The following is a 25,469-nucleotide window of genomic DNA, read 5'->3' as shown; positions in this document are numbered from 1 at the left end:
AGGTGTGGATTTCTGTTAAAATTGTAAGAAAAAACGAACTTCTAGGATTGAATAAAATATTTTAATTTTAAAAAAAAAAAAAAGAAACTAGAAAAACAAGACCAACATACACACAATATAAATAGAGGGAAGGAAATTATAAAGAGCAGAAATCAGTGAAATAGAAAATGGACAGAGAAAAATCACTGAAAAAAAATATGAATCTGTTCAAATACAGTTGATAAACTTACAGCTAAGTACATTGAGATACAAATTACCAATATCAAGATTAAAGAGAACTGTATTCAATATCTTGTAATAGCCTATAATGGAGAAGAATCTGAAGAAGAATATATATATAAACATGTATATCTATATATAAATATAAAACAATCACTTTGCTGTATACCTGAAACTAGCACAACATTGTAAATCAACTACATTTCAATAAAAAATGTTTTAAATTATCTTTTATTTAATTATGAAATTTCCCTTCTACCAGTTCTTAATAGTACTAGAGCTATAGTCACTTCTTGAAACAGAAATTAAAGAGTGGCTTCTGTATAAAAAAATCTTTAAGATGAAGAATGGGTTTTCATTATCCTTCAAATAATAAGGAAACATTATCAAAAACTGTATGCCAATGAATCTGACAACTTAGATAAATGGATAAATCCCCTGAGAGACAGATAACCAAAACTGACTCAACAAAAACTGGAGAATTTGAATAGTCCCATATCAATTACCAAAATTAAATTTATAATTAAAAATTTTCCCACAAAGAAAACTAGAAATTCAGATGAATTCACTGGTGAATTTGCTCTAACATTTATGGAAGAAGGAGTACCAATTCTATACAGAAATCTTTCTGAAAATATTACAGGAAAGAACACTATTTCAGCTCATTTTCTGAGGCTAGTATTACTCTTGATACCAAAACCAAACAATCATATTACAAGAAATAAAACTATGGACTTTATTAACATAGATGCAAAAAAATCCTTAACAAAATTTTATCAAATTAATTTCAACAATATGTTAAAAAGGATAATGCATCTAGAGCAAGTGCCATTTATACCAGAAATTTAAGGTTAGCTTAATATTAATCAATGTAATTTACTACATTAATAGAACAAAGTAGATAAATGATATAATTGTTTGAATAAATACAGAGAAAACATTGAAAAAATTCTACACTCATTGAAGATAAAAATATCCAGCAATATAAGAAGAAAAGGAAACTTCTTTACCTGGCTAAGGACATCTACAAAAAGCCCTAAGGCTAACATCTTACTCATTGGTGAGAACTCAGTGCTTTCTACCTAAAATCAGGAATGTCTATGTTCATCACTCCTATTCATCTTTGTACTTGAAATCTTAGCTAGTGCAACAAGGCAAGAAATAATAACCAAAAATACACAGTTTGGATAATAAAAAGTAAAACTGTTTCAAGCAACATGATTGCGCATGTAGAAGATCCTAAGAAATTTACCAAAAAGTCATTAGAACTAATATATGAAGTTAGCCAAGTTACAGGCTAAAAAGTCAACATACAAAATTAATTATATGTCTATAAACTATAAGTTAACAATTAGAAAAATTAAGTAATCAGTTCCATTTATAATAGCCTAAAAAGTGAAATAATAAAGTTAACAAAAGATAGATGAGACTTATATACTAAAAGCAGCAAACATTGTACAGGGAAATTAAGATCTAAATAAATAGATATACATGTTTGTGAATTAGAAAGCTCAATATTTTTAAGATGTTAGTTCTTCTCAGATTGATCTCTAGATTCAACACATTTTCAACCAATCATAGCAAAATTTTCTGAAGGAATGTACAAACTGATTCTAAAATTTGAATGGAAACATGAACGACCTTGAACAACCAAAATAATTTTGACAAAAAGGACAAAGATGGATTTATACCACCTCATGTGCAGATGACACCACCCTTATGGCAGAAAGTGAAGAAGAACTAAAGAGACTCTTGATGAAAGTGAAAGAGGAGAGTGAAAAAGTTGGCTTAAAGTTCAACATTCAGGAAACTAAGATCATGCCATCCGGTCCCATCACTTCATGGCAAATAGATGGGGAAACAGTGGAAACAGTGGCTGACTTTATTTTTTGGGGCTCCAAAATCACTGCAGATGGTGATTGCAACCATGAAATTAAAAGACGCTTACTCCTTGGAAGGAAAGTTATGACCAACCTAGATAGCCTATTGAAAAGCAGAGACATTACTTTGCCAACAAAGGTCCATCTAGTCAAAGCTATGGTTTTTCCAGTGGTCATGTATGGATGTGAGAGTTGGACTATAAAGAAAGCTGAGTGCCGAAGAATTGATGCTTTTGAGCTGTGGTGTTGGAGAAGACTCTTGAGAGTTCCTTGGACTGCAAGGAGATCCAACCAGTCCATCCTAAAGGAGATCAGTCCTGGGTGTTCATTGGAAAGACTGATGATGAAGCTGAAACTCCAATACTTTGGCCACCTGATGTGAAGAATGGACTCATTTGAAAAGACCCTGATGCTGGGAAGGATTGAGGGCAGGAGAAGAAGGGGACAACAGAGGATGAGATGGTTGGATGGCATCACCAACTCAATGGACATGAGTTTGGGTGGACTCTGGGAGTTGGTGATGGACAGGGAGGCCTGGCGTGCTGCAGTTCATGGGGTCACAAAGAGTCGGACACGACTGAGTCACTGAACTGAACTGATTGCAGATTTACTATGAAGCTTCAATAATCTTGAGTATTATATTTGTACACATATTGTGTGGTATCATGCACAGTGTGATATTTTGTACACTGGTACACATATAGATCAGTGGAACTGACTAGAGAATTAATAGAACCACACATATCTTTGACATAGGTGCCAACATCATTCAATGAGAAAAGGATAATCATTTCAATAAATAGCATTTGAGCAAATGGTTATCTGAATAGAAAGAAGCAACACTCTTTGCAACATTCTTTTACTCCATACACAAAAATTAACTTGAAATGGATCATAGAACTGAACATGAGAGCTAAATCTATAAAACTTCTAGAAGAAAACATAGGGAAAACTTTGTGATGTTGGGTTAGCCAAAGATTTCTTAAACAAAGAGACAAGAAAGCATGAACCATAAAGGAACAACAATGATTGATTTCATCAATACTAAAAACTTTTGCCCATCAAAGGGTGGAGCTAAAAACATACAGGGCTTCACTGGTGGTCCAGTGGTTAAGAGTCCGGCTTGTAATACAGGGGCCACTAGTTCAATCCCTCGTCTGAAAAAGATTCCACATGCTGCGGAGCAACTAAGCCTGTGTGCCACAACTCCTGAGTCCAAGCTCTAGACCCCTTGAGCCACAACCATTGAAACCCATGCGCCGTAGAGCCCATGCTCTGAAACAAGAGAAGCCACTACAATGAGAAGCCTGCACACCACAACAAAGAGTAGCCCTTGCTCGCCGCAACTAGAGAAAGCCCACAGGCAGCAATGAAGACCCAGCACAGCCAAAAGTAGAAATAAACAAATGCGAGTCATGGATTGGGGGAAAATATTTGAAAGATAATTTATTTGATATTGTATAGTTCATTTGATAATATATGAATATCTGTGCTGTGCTTAGTCGCTCAGTCGTATCCGACTTTTTGCCACTTCATGGACTGTAGCCCGCCAGGCTCCTCTATTTAGGGGATTCTCCAGGAAAGAATATTGGAGTGGTTTGCCATGCCCTCCTCCAGGGGCTCTTCCCAACCCAGGAATCGAACTGGGGTCTTCTGCATTGCAGGCGGATTCTTTACCAGCTGAGCTACATAGGGAAGCCCATATGAATGTCTCTTTCAACCTAATTTTTAAAATAGCCAAAGGTTTGTATGGACATTTCGTGAAAGAAAAAGTATCAGTGGCCAATAAGCACATAAAAAGATGATGAATATCTCTAGTCAGTGGGGATAATGAGGTGCCACTACACATCCACTAGAATGTCTTAAGTTTGAGTCTGAAAATGTTAAATGCTGGCAAGCCCGTTAATGAAAGTAGAGTGTTAATGTTCCCTACTATTATTATTGTATTACTGTTGATTTCTCTGTTTATGTCTGTTAATATTTGCTTTATATATTTAGCTGCTCCTGGGTTCAGTATATATTTACAATTGTTATATCTTCTTGTCGGGTTGATCCCTTTACCACTATGTAATGTCCTTCTCTGTCTCTTGTTACAGTCTCTTGATTTTGCCTGATTTTCTTTGTTTATTTCTGTGTGTTAAGTGGGTCAGTTTTGTTTCCCAATCCTGGAGTAGTAGCCTTATGCAGATGTCCTAGGGGGCTCAGCAGCTCCCCTCTGATCACCAGAGCTCTATGCCCCCTGTGTGGGCTGCGTGTGCCCTTCTATTGTGGCAGGGCTGACTGCTGTGGGCACGCTGGTGAGGGGGCTGGCCCTTGATTCACTTGGTTGCAAGGCCCTGCCTCCTCCTGGAGGGTGGGGTAGGCTTCCTGTGTGGTTTGACCGAGGAGCCTGGTGAGGGGGTGCAACTGCTGCTGGACCACTGGAGGGCAGGGCTGAGTCCATCGGCAGCTGTCCGTGTGGCCTGGGGAGAACATGTGAGGGAGGGGCTGCTGCCAGCCCACTAGTGGGTGAACAAGCCCCCAGCAGAGGTTTGCTAGTGGAAGGATTCTGAAATGGAGCTTGGCAGCGCTAGTGTCATTGTGGTAGAAGAAGCTTGCAGAAAAGGCTGCTACCAGTGTCTTCATCCCTTGGAGGTCCAGCTGCTTCCTGCCTCTCTGGGAGGCTCTCCAAGATTAGCAAGTGGGTCTGACCTAGGCTCCTTCTGACTACTGCCTCTGAGTTAGCATTCAGAGTGTGAGATTTTATGTGCACCTTTTAAGAGAGGAGTCTCTGTTTCCTATAGCCTTCCAGCTCTCCTGTTCACAAAGGCAGACACGCTAGGGGCTCATCTGGTGCAGGACCCCGAACTGGGAAGCCCAAGTGGGGCTTGAACCTCTTACTCTTTGGTGGGAACCTCTGCAGTTGTGATTATCCTCCTGTTTGTGGGCGACTTACCTGGGAGTGTTGTTGTTCACTCTTTCAGCCATGTCTGACTCTTTGCAACCCTGTGGGCTGCAGCATGCCAGGCTTCCCAGTCCTTCGACATCTCCTGGAGTTTACCCAAACTCATGTCCATTGAGTTGGTGATGCCATCCAATGATCTTATCCTCCATTGTCCCCTTCTCCTCCTGCCTTCAATTTTCCCCAGCATCAGGGTCCTTTCTAGTGAGTCAGCTCTTTGGATCAGGTGGCTAACGTATTGGAGCTTCAGCTTTAGCATCAGTCCTTCCAATGAACATTCAGGGTTGATTTCCTTTAATGATTGACTGGTTTAATCTGCTTGCTGTCCAAGGGACTCTCAAGAGTCTTCTCCAGCACCACAGTTCAAAAGCATCAGTTCTTCGGTGCTCAGCTTCTTTATGGTCCAACTCTCACATACGTATATGACTACTGGAAAAACCATAGCTTTGACTAGATGGACCTTTGTTGGCAAAGTAATGTCTCTGCTTTTTAATACTCTATCTCAGTTCAGTTCAGTTCAGTTGCTTAGTTGTGTCTGACTCTTTGCAAACCCGTGGACTGCAGCATGCCAAGGCTCCCTGTCCATCACCAACTCCCGGAGTTTACACAAAATCATGTCCATTGAGTTGGTAATGCCATCCAACCATCTCATCCTATCTCATCCCCTTCTCCTCCTGCCTTCAATTGTTCCCAGCATCAGGGTCTTTTCAAATGAATCAGTTCTTCGCATCAGGGGCCAAAGTACTGGAGTTTCAGCTTCATCATCAGTCCTTCCAATGAATATTCAGTACTGATTTCCTTTAGGATGGACTGGTTGGATCTCCTTGCAGTCCAAGGGCCTCTCAAGAGTCTTCTCCAACAACACAGTTCAAAAGCATCAATTCTTTGGCGCTCAACTTTCTTTATAGTCCAACTCTCACATCCATATATGACTACTGGAAAAACCATAGCTTTGACTAGATGGACCTTTGTTGGCAAAGTAATGTCTCTGCTTTTTAACATGCTGTCTAGGTTAATCATAATTTTTCTTCCAAGGAGCAAATGTCTTTTAATTTCACGACTGCAGTCACCATCTGCAGTGATTTTGGAGCCCAAAAAAATAGAGTCTGTCACTGTTTCCACTGTTTCCCCATCTATTTGCCATGAAGTGATGGGACCGGATGGCATGATCTTAGTTTTCTGAATGTTGAGTTTTAAGCCAACTTTTTCACTGTCTTTCACTTTCATCAAGAGACTGTTTAGTTCTTCTTCACTTTCTGCCATAAGGGTGGTGTCATCTGCATATCTGAGGTTATTGGTAGTTCTCCTGGCAATCTTGATTCCAGCTTGTGCTTCATCCAGCCCAAGGTTTCTCATGATGTACTCTGCATATAAGTTAAATAAGCATGGTGACAGTATACAGCCTTGACGTACTTCATTCCCGATTTGGAACCAGTCTGTTGTTCCATGTTCAGTTCTAACTGTTGCTTCCTGACCTGCCTACAGATTTCTCAAGAGGCAGGTCAAGTGGTCTGGTATTCCCATCTCTTTCAGAATTTTCCACAGTTTATTGTGATCCACACAGTCAAAGGCTTTGGCATAGTCAATAAAACAGAAATAGATGTTTCTCTGGAGCTCTTTTGCTTTTTCGATGATCCAGTGGATATTGGCAATTTGATATCTGCTTTCTCTGCCTTTTCTAAATCCAGCTTTGAACATCTGGAAGTTCACAGTTCATGTACTATAGAAGCCTCGCTTGGAGAATTTTGAGCACTACTATGCTAGCGTGTGAGATGAGTACAATTGTGCAGTAGTTTGAGCATTCTTTCGGATTGCCTTTCTTTGGGGTTAGAATGAAAACTGACCTTTTCCAGTCCTGTGGCCACTGCTGAGTTTTCCCAGTTTGCTGGCATATTGAATACAGCACTTTGACAGCATCATCTTTTAGGATTTGAAATAGCTCAACTGGAATTCCATCACCTCCACCAGCTTTGTTTGTAGTGATGCTTCCTAAGGCCCACTTGACTTCACATTCCAGGATGTCTGGCTCTAGGTGAGTGATCACACCATCGTGATTATCTGGGTCGTGAAGATCTTTTTTGTATAGTTCAACTGTGTATTCTTGCCACCTCTCCTTAATATCTTCTGCTTCTGTTAGGTCCGTATTATTTCTGTCCTTTTTTGTGCCCATCTTTACATGAAATGTTCCCTTGGTATCTCTAATTCTCTTGAAGAGATCTCTAGTCTTTCCCATTCTATTGCTTTCCTCTCTTTCTTTGCATTGATCGCTGAGGAAGACTTTCTTTTCTCTCCTTGCTGTTCTTTGGAACTCTGCATTCTAATGGGTATATCTTTCCTTTTCTCGTTTGCCTTTCTCTTCTCTTCTTTTCACAGCTATTTGTAAGGCCTTCTCAGACAGCCATTATGCCTTTTTGCATTTCTTTTTCTTGGGGATGGTCTTGACCCCTGTCTCCTGTACAATGTCATGAACCTCCATCCATAGTTCTTCAGGTACTCTGTCTATCAGATCTAATCCCTTGAATCTATTTCTCACTTCCACTGTATAATCATAAGGGATTTGATTTAGGTCATACCTGAATGGTCTAGTGGCTTTCTCTACTTTCTTCAATTTAAGTTTGAATTTGGCAATAAGGAGTTCATGATCTGAGCCACAGTCAACTCCTGGTCTTGTTTTTGCTGACTGTATAGAGTTTCTCCATCTTTGGCTGCAAAGAATATAATCTGGTTTTGGTATTGACCATCTGATGATGTCCATGTGTAGAGTGTTCTCTTGTGTTGTTGGAAGAGGGTGTTTGCTATGACCAGTGCGTTCCCTTGGCAAAACTGTATCAGCCTTTGCCCCGCTTCATTCTGTACTCCAAGGCCAAATTTGCCTGTTACTTCAGGTATCTCTTGACTTCCTACTTTTGCATTCCAGTCCCCTGTAATGGAAAGGACATCTTTTTTGGGTGTTAGTTCTGGAAGGTTTTGTAGGTCTTTATAGAACTGTTCAGCTTCAGCTTCTTCAGTGTTACTGTTCAAGGCATAGACTTGGATTACTGTGATATTGAATGGTTTGCCTTGGAAATGAACAGAGGTCATTCTGTCATTTTTGAGATTGCATCCAAGTACTGCATTTCGGACTCTTGTTGACTATGATGGCTACTCCATTTCTTCTAAGGGATTCTTGCCCACAGTAGTAGATATAATGGTCATCTGAGTTAAATTCACCCATTCCAGTCCATTTTAGTTTGCTGGTTCCTAAAATGTAGACGTTCACTCTTGTCATCTCCTGTTTGACCACTTCCAATTTGCCTTGATTCATACTCTGTCTAGGTTTGTCATATATACACCTGGGAGTGTGGGTCCTGGCAATCCAGTGTCTCCAGTCCTCCTACCTGTCTTGTTATGGCAGATTCTTTATCACCAGCACCACCTCGGAAGCCCCCTTGTTGCGATTACTTCTTTATATCTTTAGTAATGAAAAATCTTTCCTGATAGTCTTCAAATTATTATCATAGAGAGTTGCTTTATAAGTAGTTGTGATTTGGATATCCCTATGGGAAGATGGGAGCATGGGGTCTTCCTACTCTGCCATCTTGGTGACACCCCCAATCCGTCACCTTAATATAAGCAGTATTAGTAACTTAGTGTACTTCCTCCTGTATTATTTTCCTATACATGTTTTTAGCATAATAGTAATCTTACAGTACAATTCAGTATGTACAATTTAACCTTGCTTTTTTAGCTAATTATATCACAATCAGTTCCCATGTTATTATGAAAATTTCATTCTTTAAAAAATGCATGCTGATTAAAATTGGATGCTCAAAAAATAGAGGTGTGATTGCTCTTGTTTCCATCACTCACATTCAACCAGAATATTTTACCTTTTTACTCAACATTACATCAAAGTGATTCTTCCATACTGTTATCTAATTTAAGGAAAACTAACATTTTAAGAAGGAAATCCTGTCATAATACTGTAACATGGATGAAGCTTGGAGATATTATGTGAAAATTCTAGTCACAAAATAGACCAGTACTTCATGACTCCACTTACTTGAGGTATCTAAAGTAGTTGAACTCTTAGAAAGTCTGTTGTTGAAGATATGTTGAGAGTTTGAATTGCTTCATGAAATGTAAGAATAAGTGATACTTTAAACTAACATGTTGTTATAAATGTGATTTTAGAAATGTCTCTGGACCTAATAAAGCTTATGTGATATTGGATATTTATTATGCTAACCAAATCTTAACCATGTCTCAACCCAGGATAGAGCTTTTCCTGGAATCTTATTGCAACACAATTTTAAGAAGTTCCTTTTGGTATAAATTGTAGATTACCTTGAGGGGGCAGTTGCCTCAACACTTACTGCCTCTGTCTACTAGGGGTGGGGAGGGACACGCAATGCCGTGGTGGTGAGAAAAGGGAGGGTGTGAAACCAGTTAGTGTAACTGGAGCCCCTACTCTCCCTGCCCCACGGCAGCCTGAGGGTAGACTGGGGATTCCAGCTTGCCAGAAGCTGACTCTCCCATTGCTTCAGATTATGGAAACTTACAGTTGGTGATGGGCAGGGAGGCCTGGCCTGCTGCGATTCATGGGGTTGCAGAGTCAGACACGACTGAGCGACTGAACTGAACTGAACTGAACAGTTGGAAAGGACCTTTTTGATCACCTGGTCTAGCCACCTGTTGATTCTTAGAGTCTCTGATAGTCCACCCAAAGGATGAGTTAGTCTTGTTTGATACCTCTTATAATAAGAAAGGGACTTATAACCCCAAAGGAGTACTTATCCCAATTTTTACACAACAGCCTCTGGGATATTTGGAGTAAATAATTTTTCTAAAGCAGGTAACTTTAGGATTTTTCATTTGTAAGACTAATTGGTAAATGCCAGTGAATTTTTGTTATTATTTTATTCTATCCAAGGCAGAGAAGTATTTTCTAAATTGTATTAGTGTTTTGGTTTTTAAACACAATTTATGTCAAAATTTGCACATGTGATATTCAAGTCTAACTTGAAATATCTCATTGTTTTTATATTTTTACTACAAATAGTTAAAAAAATTCATATGTATGTCTTATTTGGTGACCTGGAACTAGATGAAATGTAGGTGCTTTATAAACCATCTTAACCACTGGTATTATCTTGCTTTTGTGAAGCATGAAATAGTTCAGTTTATTGACAGATTGTATGTCCCTGGGGAGAAATGAATTTTCAGTGTGTTTTATTGTGCCTATTCAAAGAGTTCACTATTAAAATAAATAATGCTTTAATGAGAAAAGAGATGGCCTGATGACCTCACTGTGGGAATGGGAGAAGGCACTCTGGCTGTGGTCCCACCTGACTGGCCTTGAGGACCACGAGGGGCACTTAACCTCTCTGTGCCAGAATGTCCTCAGATGCAAAACAGATGAAAAAAACTCTCTTTTACCAAGGTAGAGTGAGAAACAGTATTTGCCTCATGCTTTGAAACTTAGATAACTGTTGATTTAAAAATAATTACACAGTATTTACATATTTATTGAGATGGCTCCTTATTGGGCCGGAGGATGCAAAGAGACTGGAATGGCTGGAGGCCCTGTGCTAGCCTGTGGAGGCAGGCCCCTTCGTGTATCAGGGAAGCAGGGTATTTTCTTCAGATCGCCTCCGCCACCATAGTTCTTTGGAGGAGGAGAAGCCAGGTGTGTTGGGGCGTCGGTCTTCTTCCAGGTAGACACCTGCTGGCTATTAAGATGAGCTCCTTCTATAAATGGTACTTGAAGGCTAAGCTGGAGGTCTTCCTGCAAAGAAGTTTTATTTCCTCTGCATTCATAAATGCTCCCAAGCGGACTTTCTAATTATTACCTTCTTTCTAGCACATTAGCCTTTCTCTTAGATGAACAGACCAGATTAGAACTTACTTTGCCTCATTCACATACATAGTAACAAGATATATTTGTTTTGTTTGTTTTTGTCTTTTGAAGAGAAGGAAGATGTGACAGATGACTGTCTGTTACTTGCCTCTCCTTTCAGTCTGGGAAGCAAGTAGGGGAACAGCAGAAGTGGACACATCACGGCTGCTAATCTGCAGACCCTCTCCTCTAGACAAGGGTTCAGGGGCAAGGGACAAGGGATTAGATATGCCTAGCAGTTTAATACATTCATGCCACATTCCACGTGGCATTTTACAGAGAGGAGGCAGGATCAGACTTCTGTAAAAAACAGTTCCCTATGGTGGGTCAAGGAGGTCGTGTCTAAACTTTTAGCCCCAGAGATCAGTTCCGTTAGGAGGAGGTGTCACTGCAGAATATAGAACCAGAAGTGTGTACACTACTGATTAAAACAATAATAATCATAATAATTCACAGTTTACGAAGTACCTTTATGTCATATCTCTCACAACAATGTTTGTGTGCAAGCATATAAAGTTTGGTAGAACTGCTGCAACAAAGTACTGCAGACTGAGTCTTAAATAACAGAAATTTATTGTCTCACGGTTCTGGAAGCTTGAAGTACAGAATTGGGGTATTAGCAGAGTTGGTTCCTCCTGTTGGCTAGGAGAGAAGAATCTGTTTTAGGCCTTTCTCCTTGGCTTGTAGAGGCTTATCTTCATGTTCACATGACATTCTCCCTGTGTGCATGTCTCTGTATCTGGATTTCTCCTTTTTATTAGGACATCAGTTATATTGGAATAGGGCCCACCATAATGACCTCATTTTAACTTGATTACCTCAGTGAGTACCTTCTCTCCAAAGAAGTCACATTCTGGGGTGTACCAGAGATTAGGACTCCAACATATGAACTTGGGGAAGATATAACTCAACCCATAACTATCTATATATGTTTATATACAATATATGATAAAGTGTAGTTCAGTAGTTGATATATTTCTATTAAATTTTAAAGGCATTTTTTTATTTTTTATTTTATTATTAAATTGTTTATTCTCCTGCGAGGCTGTTGCTTCACTGTATAAAAATAGCACCAGCAAACACAGTATATTGCAAAATTAAGACAGTAATATCCTTCACTGGACACTATACAACTAACAAACTTTTCTCCACTGGCAGTTATTTCTAGTGGGAAGATCATTTTGACCCAAATCCAAGGATAGCTATAAGCAAGTTACAATGTCATATAAGGTATAAGATAATCATGTTATCCTTGAATTACATAATTTTTATAATTAGTTTTATCAGAGATAATTTCAGGAATTCTGAATGTTATAACTGGAGCCTAGCCTAAAAATCACAGGATGCTGTGGAAAAGATACACAGTGTTTATCTGAAGGCATTAGAAAGTTAAGGGGTATTTTCTTCAGGAAACATTGTTACAAGTAGTTTCTTTTGCTAAAAGTTGCTTTTTAAATATCTATCCACCACTAATTTAAGACAACTATGCTAGATTAAGTTGTTTCAAAGTAGTTTATTTAGGGGTTCCATTTTCATTCCTCAATAGATTTTATGTATTTTTCATATGCTTCTTCACTCATTAGTTCATCTAGTTCTGAAGGGTTACTGAATGTCATCTTGATCAGCCAACCATCTTCATAACAAGACTTGTTGACAAGTCCTGGATTTTCTGCTAGAGCTGTATTAATTTCAGTTACTTCTCCTGATAGAGGGGAATAGAGTTCACCAGCAGCTTTCACACTTTCCAAAGCACCAAACTCCTCTTGTTTGTTCAACTTTGTCCCAACTTCAGGCAGACTACAGTAAAGAACATCTCCCAAAGCTTCCTGTGCAAAATTGCTGATTCCCACTGTTCCAACACCGTTTTCTGTTGTTACCCATTCGTGTTTTTCTGTGAATTTCCGCACCGACAGCAGAGCAGGGCCGGTGCGCAGTGCCCGGACGGCACCCGCCCGCAGTCCCCATGGCCGCGGCGAGCAGGGCGCGCTGGGTGCCGAGACGGCGCGCAGGCAGCCGACCGCGGCCCGCACGCTCCGCACCGCTTGCAGCGCCTTGTTCGGGTGCAGAGGGTCTCGGCGCGGTACCTAGAGCACCCCGGCCGGCGGGGGCGGGGCGGGGCCTAAAGGCATTTTAATATGTGAATTTAAATAATCATTGAGCCATTATTGCATAACATTTATAGAAAGTAGTGTCTTTGTCCTATCTTACTCATGGCCTCATAAAGTCAACTAGTTTGTCCTGCACCAGAAGTAATAGAAGCACTTATTGTCCTCCCCTCTATCCACCCATTTCTAGATTGTCAGGCGGGCTGTTCTATCCTGCTTTTGTTTCTCTTTTATGATAGAGGAATGTACCCTATTTTAAAAATGCCTTTTTAAAAAACCAGTGGAATCAAAATAAAACATGGAGTTTAGTAAATAATAATATGTTAGTATTGGTTCAATGGATGTTACAATGAACCAAGTATAGTTGTACCATAATAATGCAAGGGTAAACGATAGAGGAAATTGGGAGGTATATGAGAACTCTCTACTATCTGTAAATCTAAATCTATTCTAAAATACGTTTATTTAAATAATAAAAACTTTTAATAATATAAGGTAGTGTCTAGTATATGTTATACAGTTCATTAATGCTGTATTTAGAAATATTATATAATTGTGCTATTTTTATGCCATTGCTTGTATATCTCTTAATACACAAAGAGCAGATTAGATGTGGCCTCTAGAGGACAGTGTTGTCATAGAAAGATTTTCACAATCTGTCCAAGTTGAAGATGGACTTACATATTTTTCTTCTTACTTTTTTAACTCCAAGGCCTTTATTTGTTCATTATCCCTCTTTAAAAAAAATCAAGGAAAATATACGCCTCATCTGCTATCCTGATTCATTGGAGTTTTGCTTTAACTTATTATTTTTGTGAAGTTTTAGCTCTGTACAGATCCGTCAGGCCATTTGGCTGTACACAGAATAGCGTTTCACCTGTGTTCAGAGCACCAAGGGTTTGTGGAAGTTGTCCAGGAGCATGGCCATGGTGGGGTAGGCGTTATGAGGGATGTGTCTGTGACTTCTCACATGATGGAGAGTGTGCTATAGAGTTGAACTCCCTTTGGAAAAACTATGAACCGTTTGTGGATTGATGAGGATGCTCATAAAATAGGATTTTTGATCTTCCAAGGTCAAGACTGTTGGCTCTGCAGTTTGTTGAGGGTACGGGGAAAGGGAAACAAACTATAGCTCTAGCTTCTGGAACAGATTTCTGGATTAATCAGAATAGAAACACAACATTTTAATTTAAAAATTATCCCTCTGGAGGCAGTCTCATGAGATTAGCATTTTAGTTTTAAGCAGTTTGTGGGGCTGGGAGTTACAGAGTGCTACTGAACCAGAGCCACATGAACATTGATTTGCAAATTGCTTGCCTTGGATCTAGAGGCAGCTGAAAACAATTGCTTATTTATTGATGGGCTCAGAAATTCTGAAACACATCATTTTGTCATTAGATGGATGACATTTTTTTTACTGATAGTGGAGTCCAAGGCATTACCTCATAGTAGGTGAGAATCTAGTATAAACATTAAAAAATAGTTGTCATTTGATGACTGTGTGTTCCACTTAGCAGCACCTATAGATTTCTTATCTTTTGCTCAAAGAATAAATCTTTTAAATTCCCCACAGTTGAATTGGGATGTGTGAGCATTTTAATAGGATTTTTGAAAGGGAGTGGAAAATTTACAACTTCTCATAAATAGCCTGACATGAAATTGAAAATCAATAGTGTACTGTTCAGCCACACCATCAAAAGCTGTGTACCTTATGAGCATGAGTCTTCCTCATTCTCATCTAACCGTTCTGGGTACCAAAATTGTTAGGTGTTGTCTTCTCTTAATTAGTGGTGGTATAACAGTGTTCCACAGAGCATCTAGTTATTTAATGAATAGTACAGTCCTTGAGATTGATTGGTCCCCTAATCTGGTCTCTTAGCCAGTGTTCCTTATGTCAGGGGAAGTCCTTGTGCAAGTCAGAATCCTGGGAGTTGTCCTTGACCCTCTTTTTTTCCCCTTATCCTTGCTTGTAATAGATACAGTACCAGGTTTTCTTGGTTTTATGTCTTAAGTGTTTCTTGAAAACACCTACTTCTCTCTCCATGGCTACCACTCTATCCCAGACCTTGTCATATCTGCTTAGACTACTGCAGAAGCTGCCTTACCCACAACCAGTGTGATCTTTCAGACACACATCTATGAGACCTTCAGTGATTTAGGGTAACAGTGTCTTGGATAACAACCAAAGTCATGATCATGGATGGTAATACCCTGCATGGTCTAGTCCCCATTTCTCTCTCCAGCCTCATCTGAAGACATTCTCCTCCTCGCTCCGTGTGCTTCAGCCTCCTGGTCTCCGGTGCAGCCCACAAGGTCTTAATGCCTGTAATTTCATCTACCTGGGAGTGCCTTTCCCTGCTGTTTTTGCTTACCTTTTACTCATCCTTTATAATAATCAACTCAAGTGTGATTTGTTTATGAATGCATCTCCTGATAATTTGGCCAAGAACAGGTTCCTTTATTCTATGCTCTGCTAGACCCTTGCTCGTTACTTCATTGTTTTTTACATAAACTTATAACTAGGCACTCAGCTTTGTTGTTTTTTTGATGGATTTATGTCTCCACTACCAGAATATAAACCCTGTGAGTGGGGACCATGTCCAAGTATGCTCATTATCAAATCCCCAGTACTTGGCACAGTGCTTGGAAAAAGCAGTTGCTCACTACATTTGCTGAATGAATAAGTGGCTGTTTTTTACTGACTGTTCAGGTAGAGGAAGAAGAACCCACTGGATACATTCGATTTGAAAAATTTCTACCAGTGATGACTGAAGTGCTACTGGAAAGAAGGTAAGAAAGTAAATACACTTGTTGAGGTAATGATTAGAACTGCATTAATTTCAAAACACTTGGCCTTTTCACTTTGTGTTATACTGAGCCAACGTTTATCACAGAATAGCTTCCTCCTAGTTTTTCTCTATACTTCTGAACTGCCAGTTGGTATGTTCCCAGAAATATCCACCACTTCAGTATTAATCTAATAAGCAAAGTGTAATTAAAGGGCAAATAAGCTGCAAAAAGCATAAATCAACAACATCCTTATTAGTTTCTGTTTGAATTATCAATGATAAATAAGAATTAACCCTAATTATTTTTCTAGACAAAGTGTAGCATTAGCTTACCATAGTTTGTTTACTATAGGAATTTTGTTCCCATAATGATGAAAAAAAGCTAACAGATAACATTTAACTAAGTATTCCTTGTGGGTATGGAGTACTTTCAACTTTATTATCTAGAAATCCAAAAATATTTCAGTGAGGGATGAACTACTATCCTGTATGCTAGCAGCTTTATTTATTTATTTTTTAATGTGAGCATTTGTTATTTGGAGATTGAGCTAAATACTGTGATGTTTACTTCTTTTATTGCATAATTAGATGTAGACCAATTCCGGAAGATATCCTTCTTCGAGCTTTTGAGGTTTGTAAGCTATAAATTTTACATATATTTATATTTACATGAAAAAATTCATCATGTGGAATTTTCACCAAAAAACAGAGTATCTGTCTTTTCCTTCCCCCTAGGTATTAGATCCAGCTAAACGTGGATTTCTTACTAAGGACGAACTGATAAAGTATATGACTGAAGAAGGTGAGAATGATTCATTACTTATAAATGAAAGTCGCTCAGTTGTGTCCCACTCTTTGCGACCCCATGGACTGTAGCCCACCAGGCTTTTCTGTCCTTGGAATTCTCCAGGCAAGAATGCTGGAGTAGGTTGGCATTCCCTTCTCCAGGGGGTCTTTCCCACCCAAGGATGAAACCCAGGTCTCCTACACTGCAGGCGGATTCTCACTCTGTGAGCCAGTAGGGAAGTCTTATTACCTGTAACACTGACTTATTTAAGTGATTAATAATTTTAAAACAATTATGCAAAAGTGCTAGAGGATACTTTAATCATTCCAGTTAAAAGAAGTTACTTAGTATTCTTATTACTTTGGTTTTGGAGTTTTGTGGTGGATAAGAGGACAAAGGATAAGTTAAGAGGGGATGGATTATTGCCTTACAGGATTTTGTAAAGTATAATGATACTTCTATAAATTGAAGTCGTTTCATTTACTTAAAGTATTTCCAGAATAAAAGGTATGTCACCAGGAAAACATGAACTATCAATCACTATAAATCAATTCTTGTTACTAGATTGAAGATTTCGACTGGAGTCTATAAAAATTATTTTTTTAAAAAATAGAAAAGATTTATTTATATTACTGTTTCGGCTGTGGTGGGTCTTTGTTGCTGTGTGCAGGCTTTCTGTAGTTGCAGTTGGTGAGTAAGGGCCACGTCTCTAGTTCTGGTGCACAGGCTTCTTGTTGCGGTGGCTTCTCTCGTTGCAGGGCATAGACTCTAAGGAGCTACAGTAGTTGTGGACTCTGAGGGCTCAATAGTTGTGGCACAGGCGCTTGCAGCATGTTCTGCAGCACATGGCATCTTCCTGAACCAGGGATCGAATTGGTGTCCTTTGTATTACAAGGCAGATTCTTAACCACTGAACCACCAGGGAAGCCCCAAAATTCCTTTTTTAAAGAACTTTTCAGTTGGTAAAGTTAGGGGCAATACAGCCTCAAATGTATATATGAATTCCATAAAATTTTTCATTTTTTATGCTAATGATAGCATATATATTTGCTTTGCATTTAAACTGTACACACACACACACTTATACACATTACCTACACACCTATATAGGCCAACATATTTTCTTTAGGAATTCTCTCTGCTTAGGCTGATGTCTAAACTCGTTTTCCCTGAATGTCAGTAGCCTAATGGACATGCTCTTTAAAACTTTCTCATTGGTCACCTGCCCTCCTCCCATATAAAGTTAGAACTCTGTTTCTGTTCAGTTCACTAGTTCACAGATGAGTCCTGAGTAATTCAGAGTTGTCAATCAGTTGAGACAATCAGAAGTGCATGAAATTTGAGTATGGAAGACTAAGACTGTGTCTCCATGTGCCACTGGTTTGACCATTTTGACTTGATCCACCATTAGGTGATAATACAGAGGGTGAGATCAATGAGAATGGCATGATCATCATAGCTGCCACCCAAGAACTCATGACCCTCTTAAAATTATCTTAGGGATGAACTTTGATGGAAATTTGATGTTTCAAAGCATCAGCTTAGGGATTAAGCTAAGGGAAATAAATACTAGGTTATATCAGGCAATATGAATTTAGTCAAAATGGCCAAATCATTACTGGGTTGTGCCTGCTATGTAGGTAAGGGATGCAAGAACAGTGAGAGTAATAATACTAAAACCTGCTCCCTTTCTCAAGGAGATTATAGTCTACAGGACGGAATAAAACAATTCAAAATGTAAGATAGTAGGAAAAAGTGAGTATCAGAAGATCAGGGTGGTATGGATCTGCCTGAAAAGCTTGGTCTGGGAAGACTTAAAGAAAAAATAGGTTTCTAAAAATGGTAGAATAATATGGGTGAGTTATCAGGAGAAGGGCTAAAATATTATGCATTATAGCACTCCCTTACATCATACATCTCAGCAAGTGCTTGTTAAATTAATGAATGAGTAAGGTAGAATGGATCAAGGAGCTGATGAGAGGAAGACATCGATTGATAAAGAGCATGAACAAAGACTGGGAGCATGATAAATGAGCATGATATTTTGGGAGACTGAGAAAACTCAGAGGGTCTTGTTGGCAAACAGTAGGAAATGAATCTAGGTAGACTAACCGGGACTAGATTGTGGAGGCTGAGGCTCAGGAGACTTTATCCTATGGGCAGTGGAGAAACGCTGTAGGGTTTTGAACAGGTGAGCTGCACAGTGCAAGAGGAATTGTGGGAAGGTTGACCTGGTGCTGGTAGGCTTGTGAGAAGAACAAGAAAGAGGCTAGATTGGGGGAGACCAGCTAGGAGGCTGGTTCAGCATTTTGAAGGTATCCTAATAAGGGCTATATCTAGCAGTGGCAATGGGAATGGAAAGAAGGGATTGATACAATAGTACTGCCTGCAGCAAGATCCACAGGTTATGTATGATGAGCAACCAAGTGCAGGGCACAAAGATGGGAGCTGAGTCAAAATAACAAGGCTTTGGCGTGGGTAGTGGGTATCAGGGTAATGGTTCAGTTCAGTTCAGTTCAGTCGCTCAGTCGTGTCCAACTCTTTGCGACCCCGTGAATCGCAGCACGCCAGGCCTCCCTGTCCATCACCAATTCCTGGAGTTTACTCAAATTCATGCCCATCGAGTCGGTGATGCCATCCAGCCATCTCATCCTCTGTCGCCCCCTTCTCCTCCTGCCCCCAATCCCTCCCAGCATCATGGTCTTTTCCAATGAGTCAACTCTTCACATGAGGGGGCCAAAGTACTGGAGTTTCAGCTTCAGCATCAGTCCTTCCAATGAACACCCAGGACTGATCTCCTTTAGGATGGACTGGTTGGATCTCCTTGCAGTCCAAGGAACTCTCAAGAGTCTTCTCCAACACCATAGTTCAAAAGCATCAATTTTTCGGTGCTCAGCTTCACAGTCCAGCTCTCACATCCATACATGACCACTGGAAAAACCATAGCCTTGACCAGACGGACCTTTGTTGGCAAAGTAATGTCTCTTCTTTTTGATATGCTATCTAGGTTGGTCATAACTTTCCTTCCAAGGAGTAAGCGTCTTTTAATTTCATGGCTGCAGTCACCATTTGCAGTGATTTTGGAGCCCCCAAAAATAAAGTCTGACACTGTTTCCACTGTCTCCCCATCTATTTCCCATGAGGTGATGGGACCAGATGCCATGATCTTAGTTTTCTGAATGTTAAGCTTTAAGCCAACTTTTTCACTCTCCTCTTTCACTTTCATCAAGAGGCCTTTTAGTTCCTCTTCACTCTCTGCCATAAGGGTGGTGTCATCAGCATATCTGAGGCTATTGATATTTCTCCCAGCAATCTTGATTCCAGCTTGTGCTTCTTCCAGCCCAGTGTTTCTCATGATGTACTCTGCATATAAGTTAAATAAGCAGGGTGACAATATACAGCCTTGACAATATACCTCAGGGTAATGGTACTCACTGAAATAGAGGAATCAGGCCACAGTGCATCCAGAGACAGTGCAGCTTTTCACAATATCCACAGAATATTAATCAGTTTGAGAATATGCATTCTAAATGCCCAGGATGTTACATGACGAACATAAGTCACATTGAATCAAGCTCCTACAGGATAGAAGTTGACGTGTGCCTAGGTATGTATATGGTGTCAAGTAGTATTTATTAGCAGGAGAGATCTCAAAAGAACTTTTCTGAACTAACACATATTGCTGCCTATGTGCCAGGCAATGTTCTAAGTGCTATTCAAATAATAACAGTTCTAATACTCATAACAAGCCTATGAACTGTGGTATTGGAGAAAACTCTTGAGAGTCCCTTGGACTGCAAGGAGATCAAACCAGTTAATCCTAAAGGAAATCAATCCTGAATATCATTGAAAGAACTGATGATGAAGCTGAAGCTCCAATAATTTGGCCACCTGATGCAAAGAGCTGACTCATTAGAAAAGATCCTGATTCTGGGAAAGATTGAAGGCAGGAGGAGAAGGGGACGACAGAGGATGAGATGGCAATGGCATCACTGACTCAATGGACCTGAGTTCGAGCAAGCTCCGGGAGATGGTGAAGGACAAGGAAGCCTGGGATGCTGCAGCCTATGGGGTCACAAAGAGTCGGACACAACTCATCGACAGAACAACGACAAACCCATGAGACAGATAGTATTTTACAGACAGGAAAACAAACACAGAGAAGTTAGGGACTTGCCCGGGGTCTTAAAGCTAACACAACAGTTGAGCATTTGGACCCAGGCAGTCTGGCTCCCAAGCTTGTGCTTTTAATGATTAAGCTATTTTCCTCCCATCCTTAATCAAATACTACTTGTTTCTTTCCTTGCTTGAGGAAGCAGTGACCACCTTCTGAATTTCACTGTGAACAAGGCCTTGTTCCAAGCGACTGAGTGTGGTCCCTAGACCTTGACTTGTTCTGCTGGCATGCAGAGCCAGTTCCTCCTGTTTTCTTCGTGTGCTGGTGTCCTCAGCTCTAAACGGGGATACACAGTTCTTACCTCTCATGAGGTGGTTCGGAGATTAACTTAATATCTGCGAAGCACTTCGATCAGCCTGGCAAACAGTGGTTCTTGATAAATATTTGTTGTCAGTGTTCTCATAAGGACGCGCATACCCATCAAAGTTCATTGGCAGTGGATTTAGTATTTACCAGTCAGGTTACATGAAAGATTAAGAATTTGTCTTTTTAGGCATTTTAGGCCTTCTTTCTTTCCTTAGGATGTAAACATGATTTCAGAAAAACACAAGCATGTTCCCATTGTTTGGTAATACTATCATCACTGTGATAAAAACCCCCGCTTGAATAATTTCTGTGTTAGTAGCTGAATTCCACCTTAGAAGGCATGGTTTGTAGTAGCAGGTGACTTAAGCTTGTAAGGTAGGTAACTCTCAGGCCTTGGTAATTTATCTGCTTGGATTAATACTCTTTAGGAATAAGGTGACAATTTGGATGTTTCTGTATTTTGGTTTATAGAACAAAGTTCTGTCTTAAATAGATGACAGCCTTTCCAATGTTCTTCCTAAATTTGCTTTTCATCTTGGTGAAACCAGTATCCAAGATGGCCTTCAGTTGTTATCTGAACCCAACTAAAGCTCACAGATTTTCTATCCAACTTTTGGTTTCATTTGACAGTAGCACTGGGCCAAACTATAACAAAGAGGATTGGTTTGAAATGACTGGTGAATGGAATCTGTGGTCACTGGGTGCTCCTGAATCACTAAATCAACCTACCCTCGTTAGAGGATATTCATAGACATTCTTACAGTTTTAAACCATGTTATATGTTGTTCAGCCTTTTTGCATAGAAACCATTTAATCCTTTCTTCATATGCTTACTAAATATAATGATTAGACTTCCTATAAAACTATGACTTCAGGTTAGTCTTTTTAATTGCCTTTTTGGCAATTTTAGTGATTTTAATTTAAATAAATAGAAAACCTTATTTATGATCTTTTCATGTCCTCCTGCTATTTTGGCTGAAATGATTGATGCTAAAGGTTGCTTGAACTATGCTATCTGCAAGGTAAAATAACTCCAAAATTTGCCAGGAGTACGATAGCAAACTCTTTGAACCTCTGGACTGTCATAATGTGCTGGCTTTATGGCCCCAGGGAGAGTAACTGGCAACACAATGTGGGATGGTGGGGCTCCATGGCAATTCAGTGGACTAGTGGAAAGAGAAAGGAAAAAAAAATCAGATGATTGTAAATGATGAGTGTCCCTTCTTGTTCCTCCCAGGTGAGCCTTTTTCTCAGGAGGAAATGGAAGAAATGTTGTCTGCTGCAATTGATCCAGAATCGAATTCAATTAATTATAAGGACTACATAACAATGATGGTGATAGATGAGAATTAGACACTCTAAAGACTTGATTTCTAATTGAAAGTATAATTTTAAAGACTGCTCGTCCTTGTTAATTTCACATTTTATTTTATAACTCCTACATATTGCTAATTAATGCCTTGTGACAACTATTTCAAGATATTTTGTTCTTTAAAGGTGATCATCCAGTTTAAAATACAGATCTATTTAGCATGTCTAGCCTAATGGAATGACACATTACATTGCTAATTAAACACATTGCTTTTAAGCTATTCATAAAATATTTAACATTATCCATGGATTATTGTTAATGTTCTACAATAAAACCCAGGTTGCTTTCAAATTAATTAAGCTGATAAAAATGAAGACTGATTAGAAAGACCTAAAGTTTAGCATATGAAGATCTTGGGATGGGGCAGGATGACCACAAATTGAAAATCAGTAGTAATGTGATGACAGCTTATTTTTAAAACAACAAACCCTTCTTCAATCATAGTGGGGAAGGAGAGTCATTGAAATGGATATTAATAATTAATTTCGTGTGGGTGCCAATTTCAAATCTCACTTGAGATGATAGTCACTTAATGTATGTAAAAATTTAAATTGGCTGATCTAGCATGTTACCTGCCACTTATGGCATAGCTAAAGGAGTTGAGATGGTTGACCCTTGAGAAAAGAAGACTGATTGGAAACTGATAATGTGTGAAAGTGGCAGTTCTCTTGCGGTTTTTAGAATATTATAATAGAGTCTAATCTCTGAATAGAATCTGAATTCTATTCAGAATACCTGTCATGAGAATATTATTCTGAATACTGAGTAAGAATATTGAGAAGTTTTATGGTGTGTAAGAGGTACAAATGTTGAAAGAGCAGAATGATGTTATCTGAGTACAAAGAATCACAATGGAAAAGCAAAGGGGGAAGTCAGGTAAAGGAAAATAAGTCATCTTCCATAACCTGTATCATTCTTTCACACACACATACACACTGATCTTTATTTAAAGGTGCTTCACCACTACATGTGCGTGTGTGTGTGTATATATGTATGTATATATATACATATAGACATTTAATGTTGCTTGTGATTATTCCCCCTAGACATGCAGGGGGCTGCTACTCAAGAGACTATTTCTGTTTATTCATTCATGAAACCTTTACTGAGAATTATTAGATAATGTCGGACTTGCCTGGTGGCTCAGTGGTAAAGAATCCATCTGTCAGTGCAGGAGATGCAGGTTCAATCCCTGGGTTGGGAAGATCCCTTTGAGAAGGAAATGGCAATCCACTCCAGTATTCTTGGCTGGGAAATCCCATGGACAGAGGAGCCTGGCAGGCTATAGTCCTTGGGGTTGCAAAAGAGTCAGACGCTAATTAGTGACTGAACAACAACATTAGATAATGTACTAGGAACTGGAGTTGCATGTGAATCGGTCCCTAACTGGTCAGGATTACAGTTTGGTGAGGGAGACCTGCAAGGCAGTCAGCAATCACATTTCAGACAGGGCATGTTCAGGGGATTGTGGAAGTGCCGAAGAGGGCAGCTGGACTCTGCATGGAGTGGGGAACTTTCTCCGAGACAAAAGATTACTTTGAGTAGAGAAGGTTTTCTGGAACAAGTAACATCTCACTTCAAGATAAGTCTTTTACTAAGTGGGCAGCAGGACGCAGGGTATTTCAGAAGAGGAGCAGCAAGAACAAAAACAAAAAAAAAATCCAGAGGTGTCATGAAACACGGAACAGTCTGGAAATTTAAAGTACTAATAGTTCAGTATGTTTGGAATGGAGGAGATCTGGGGACATGAGAGATGAAAGAGGGGTGGCAGTCAGGAGCTGTATCATTAAGGATATTGGGTTGCTGCTGCTAAGTCGCTTCAGTCGTGTCCGACTCTGTGCAACCCCATAGACGGCAGCCCAACAGCCTCCGCCATCCCTGGGATTCTCCAGGCAAGAACACTGGAGTGGATTGCCATTTCCTTCTCCAATGCATAAAAGTGAAAGTGAAGTCGCTCAGTCGTGTCCGACTCTTCGAGATCCCATGGACTGCAGCCTACCAGGCTCCTCCATCCATGGAATTTTCCAGGCAAGAGTACTGGAGTGGGTTGCCATTGCCTTCTTCAGATATTGGGTTAAGTATACAGCTAAGGTTTTAGTGTAAGAGTTTGAACTTTCTTTTGAAGATCATAGAGAAAGATCATTTGTAAGTAAGGAAAATAGACTTGAAGAGTGAGGACTAGAAGTAGGGAGACCAGATGGTAGCTCTTTGGTTGGTGGGAGGAGCGAGATTCGGAAAAGTCAAGCCTGAATGCCAGGTCTGTGGCTTGGACAATGGGTGAATTGTAGTGTCATTCATTCAGAAGGCCAAGAAGCCAGTTGGGGTTGGTAGGCAAAATGATGAGTTTGGCTCTGGACACCAGGGGATTGAGGAGCTAGTGAGATACCCAGGTGGAGACATTCAATAATCAATTGGATCATTAGGAGGAAGAGCTGGGCAGAGACATGAATCTCTGAGTTCTCAGCTTTTAAATAGTAGTTCATGCCTTTGCAAGAAAAGAGAAGAGAGCCCCAGGGAAGCGTGGGGAACACCAGCATTTAAGAGAGGGCAGAGGAAGAGGATCCACAAGACACTGGGAATAAGAAGTCAGAGAGGAGGGCCAGCAGGGCAGAAGCGTCATGAAGCCAAGGTAGGAGAGAAGCACTCGGAGGTAACCAACCCTGTCAAATGTCAGGGAGAGGTCAATTAAAGACGGAAAAATGTCCGTCACAGCAGAGTTCATTGGCAGCCTCTGCTGGGGAAGACTGGGTGAAGCGACAGGGGCAGAGTCCAGTGGGTGGAGGAGCAGGGAGGGAGGAGCAGGAGGAAGGAGAGCACGGAGGACAGTTACTTGGCCGTGACAAGAGGGGAGACGCTGGGCTGGAGAGAGCAGGCTGGGGGAGTTGTTTTTGGAAGGTGGACACAAGCAGGCACATTTATTTTCAAAGGGCTGAGAGCTCGAGGAGAATGGTAAAATTTGGAAATATCTCTTGTGGGAAATGGGTGAAAGAATTGAGAAAGAGCCCATATAAAGAT

At 40.0% G+C, this 25,469-nt stretch overlaps 2 protein-coding genes across 4 annotated transcripts in view; one reads left to right on the top strand and one right to left on the bottom strand.

The window, feature by feature from the left end:
• EFCAB2 (EF-hand calcium binding domain 2) overlaps nt 1-25,469 on the top strand; it is a 130,034-nt gene that overhangs the window by 79,567 nt on the left and 24,998 nt on the right. For 2 of the 3 annotated variants that reach the window (XM_043923684.1, XM_043923682.1), the window contains exons 4-6: nt 15,734-15,813; nt 16,401-16,443; nt 16,548-16,614. In XM_043923684.1, the coding sequence (XP_043779619.1) occupies nt 15,734-15,813; nt 16,401-16,443; nt 16,548-16,614 (190 nt within the window). Of the gene's footprint in view, nt 1-15,733; nt 15,814-16,400; nt 16,444-16,547; nt 16,615-22,319; nt 22,746-25,469 lie in introns of those variants that run through there. The other variant, XM_043923683.1, reaches the window with a different exon arrangement.
• LOC122708017 (glycine cleavage system H protein, mitochondrial-like) lies at nt 12,412-14,761 on the bottom strand. The gene is made up of 2 exons (XM_043924098.1): nt 14,732-14,761; nt 12,412-13,002 (listed from the first exon to the last, which is right to left on the bottom strand). Exons 1-2 carry the CDS (start codon nt 14,759-14,761, stop codon nt 12,451-12,453), a joined length of 582 nt encoding a protein of 193 aa, XP_043780033.1. The 3' UTR covers nt 12,412-12,450.

This window comes from Cervus elaphus, chromosome 14 (assembly GCF_910594005.1).
Source record: "Cervus elaphus chromosome 14, mCerEla1.1, whole genome shotgun sequence".
NCBI classification, from domain to species: domain Eukaryota; kingdom Metazoa; phylum Chordata; class Mammalia; order Artiodactyla; family Cervidae; genus Cervus; species Cervus elaphus.
Note: the sequence above shows the minus strand (reverse complement) of the source record. Positions and strands in the feature narration are given on the sequence as shown.

Coding starts and splice junctions, on each gene's coding strand:
- LOC122708017 (XM_043924098.1), bottom strand. CDS start 14,761: ATGAGAATGAGGAAGACTCATGCTCATAAG. Junction 13,003..14,731: donor GGAAGACTCATGCTCATAAG/GTACACAGCTTT, acceptor GGGGTGCTCTAG/GTACCGCGCCGAGACCCTCT.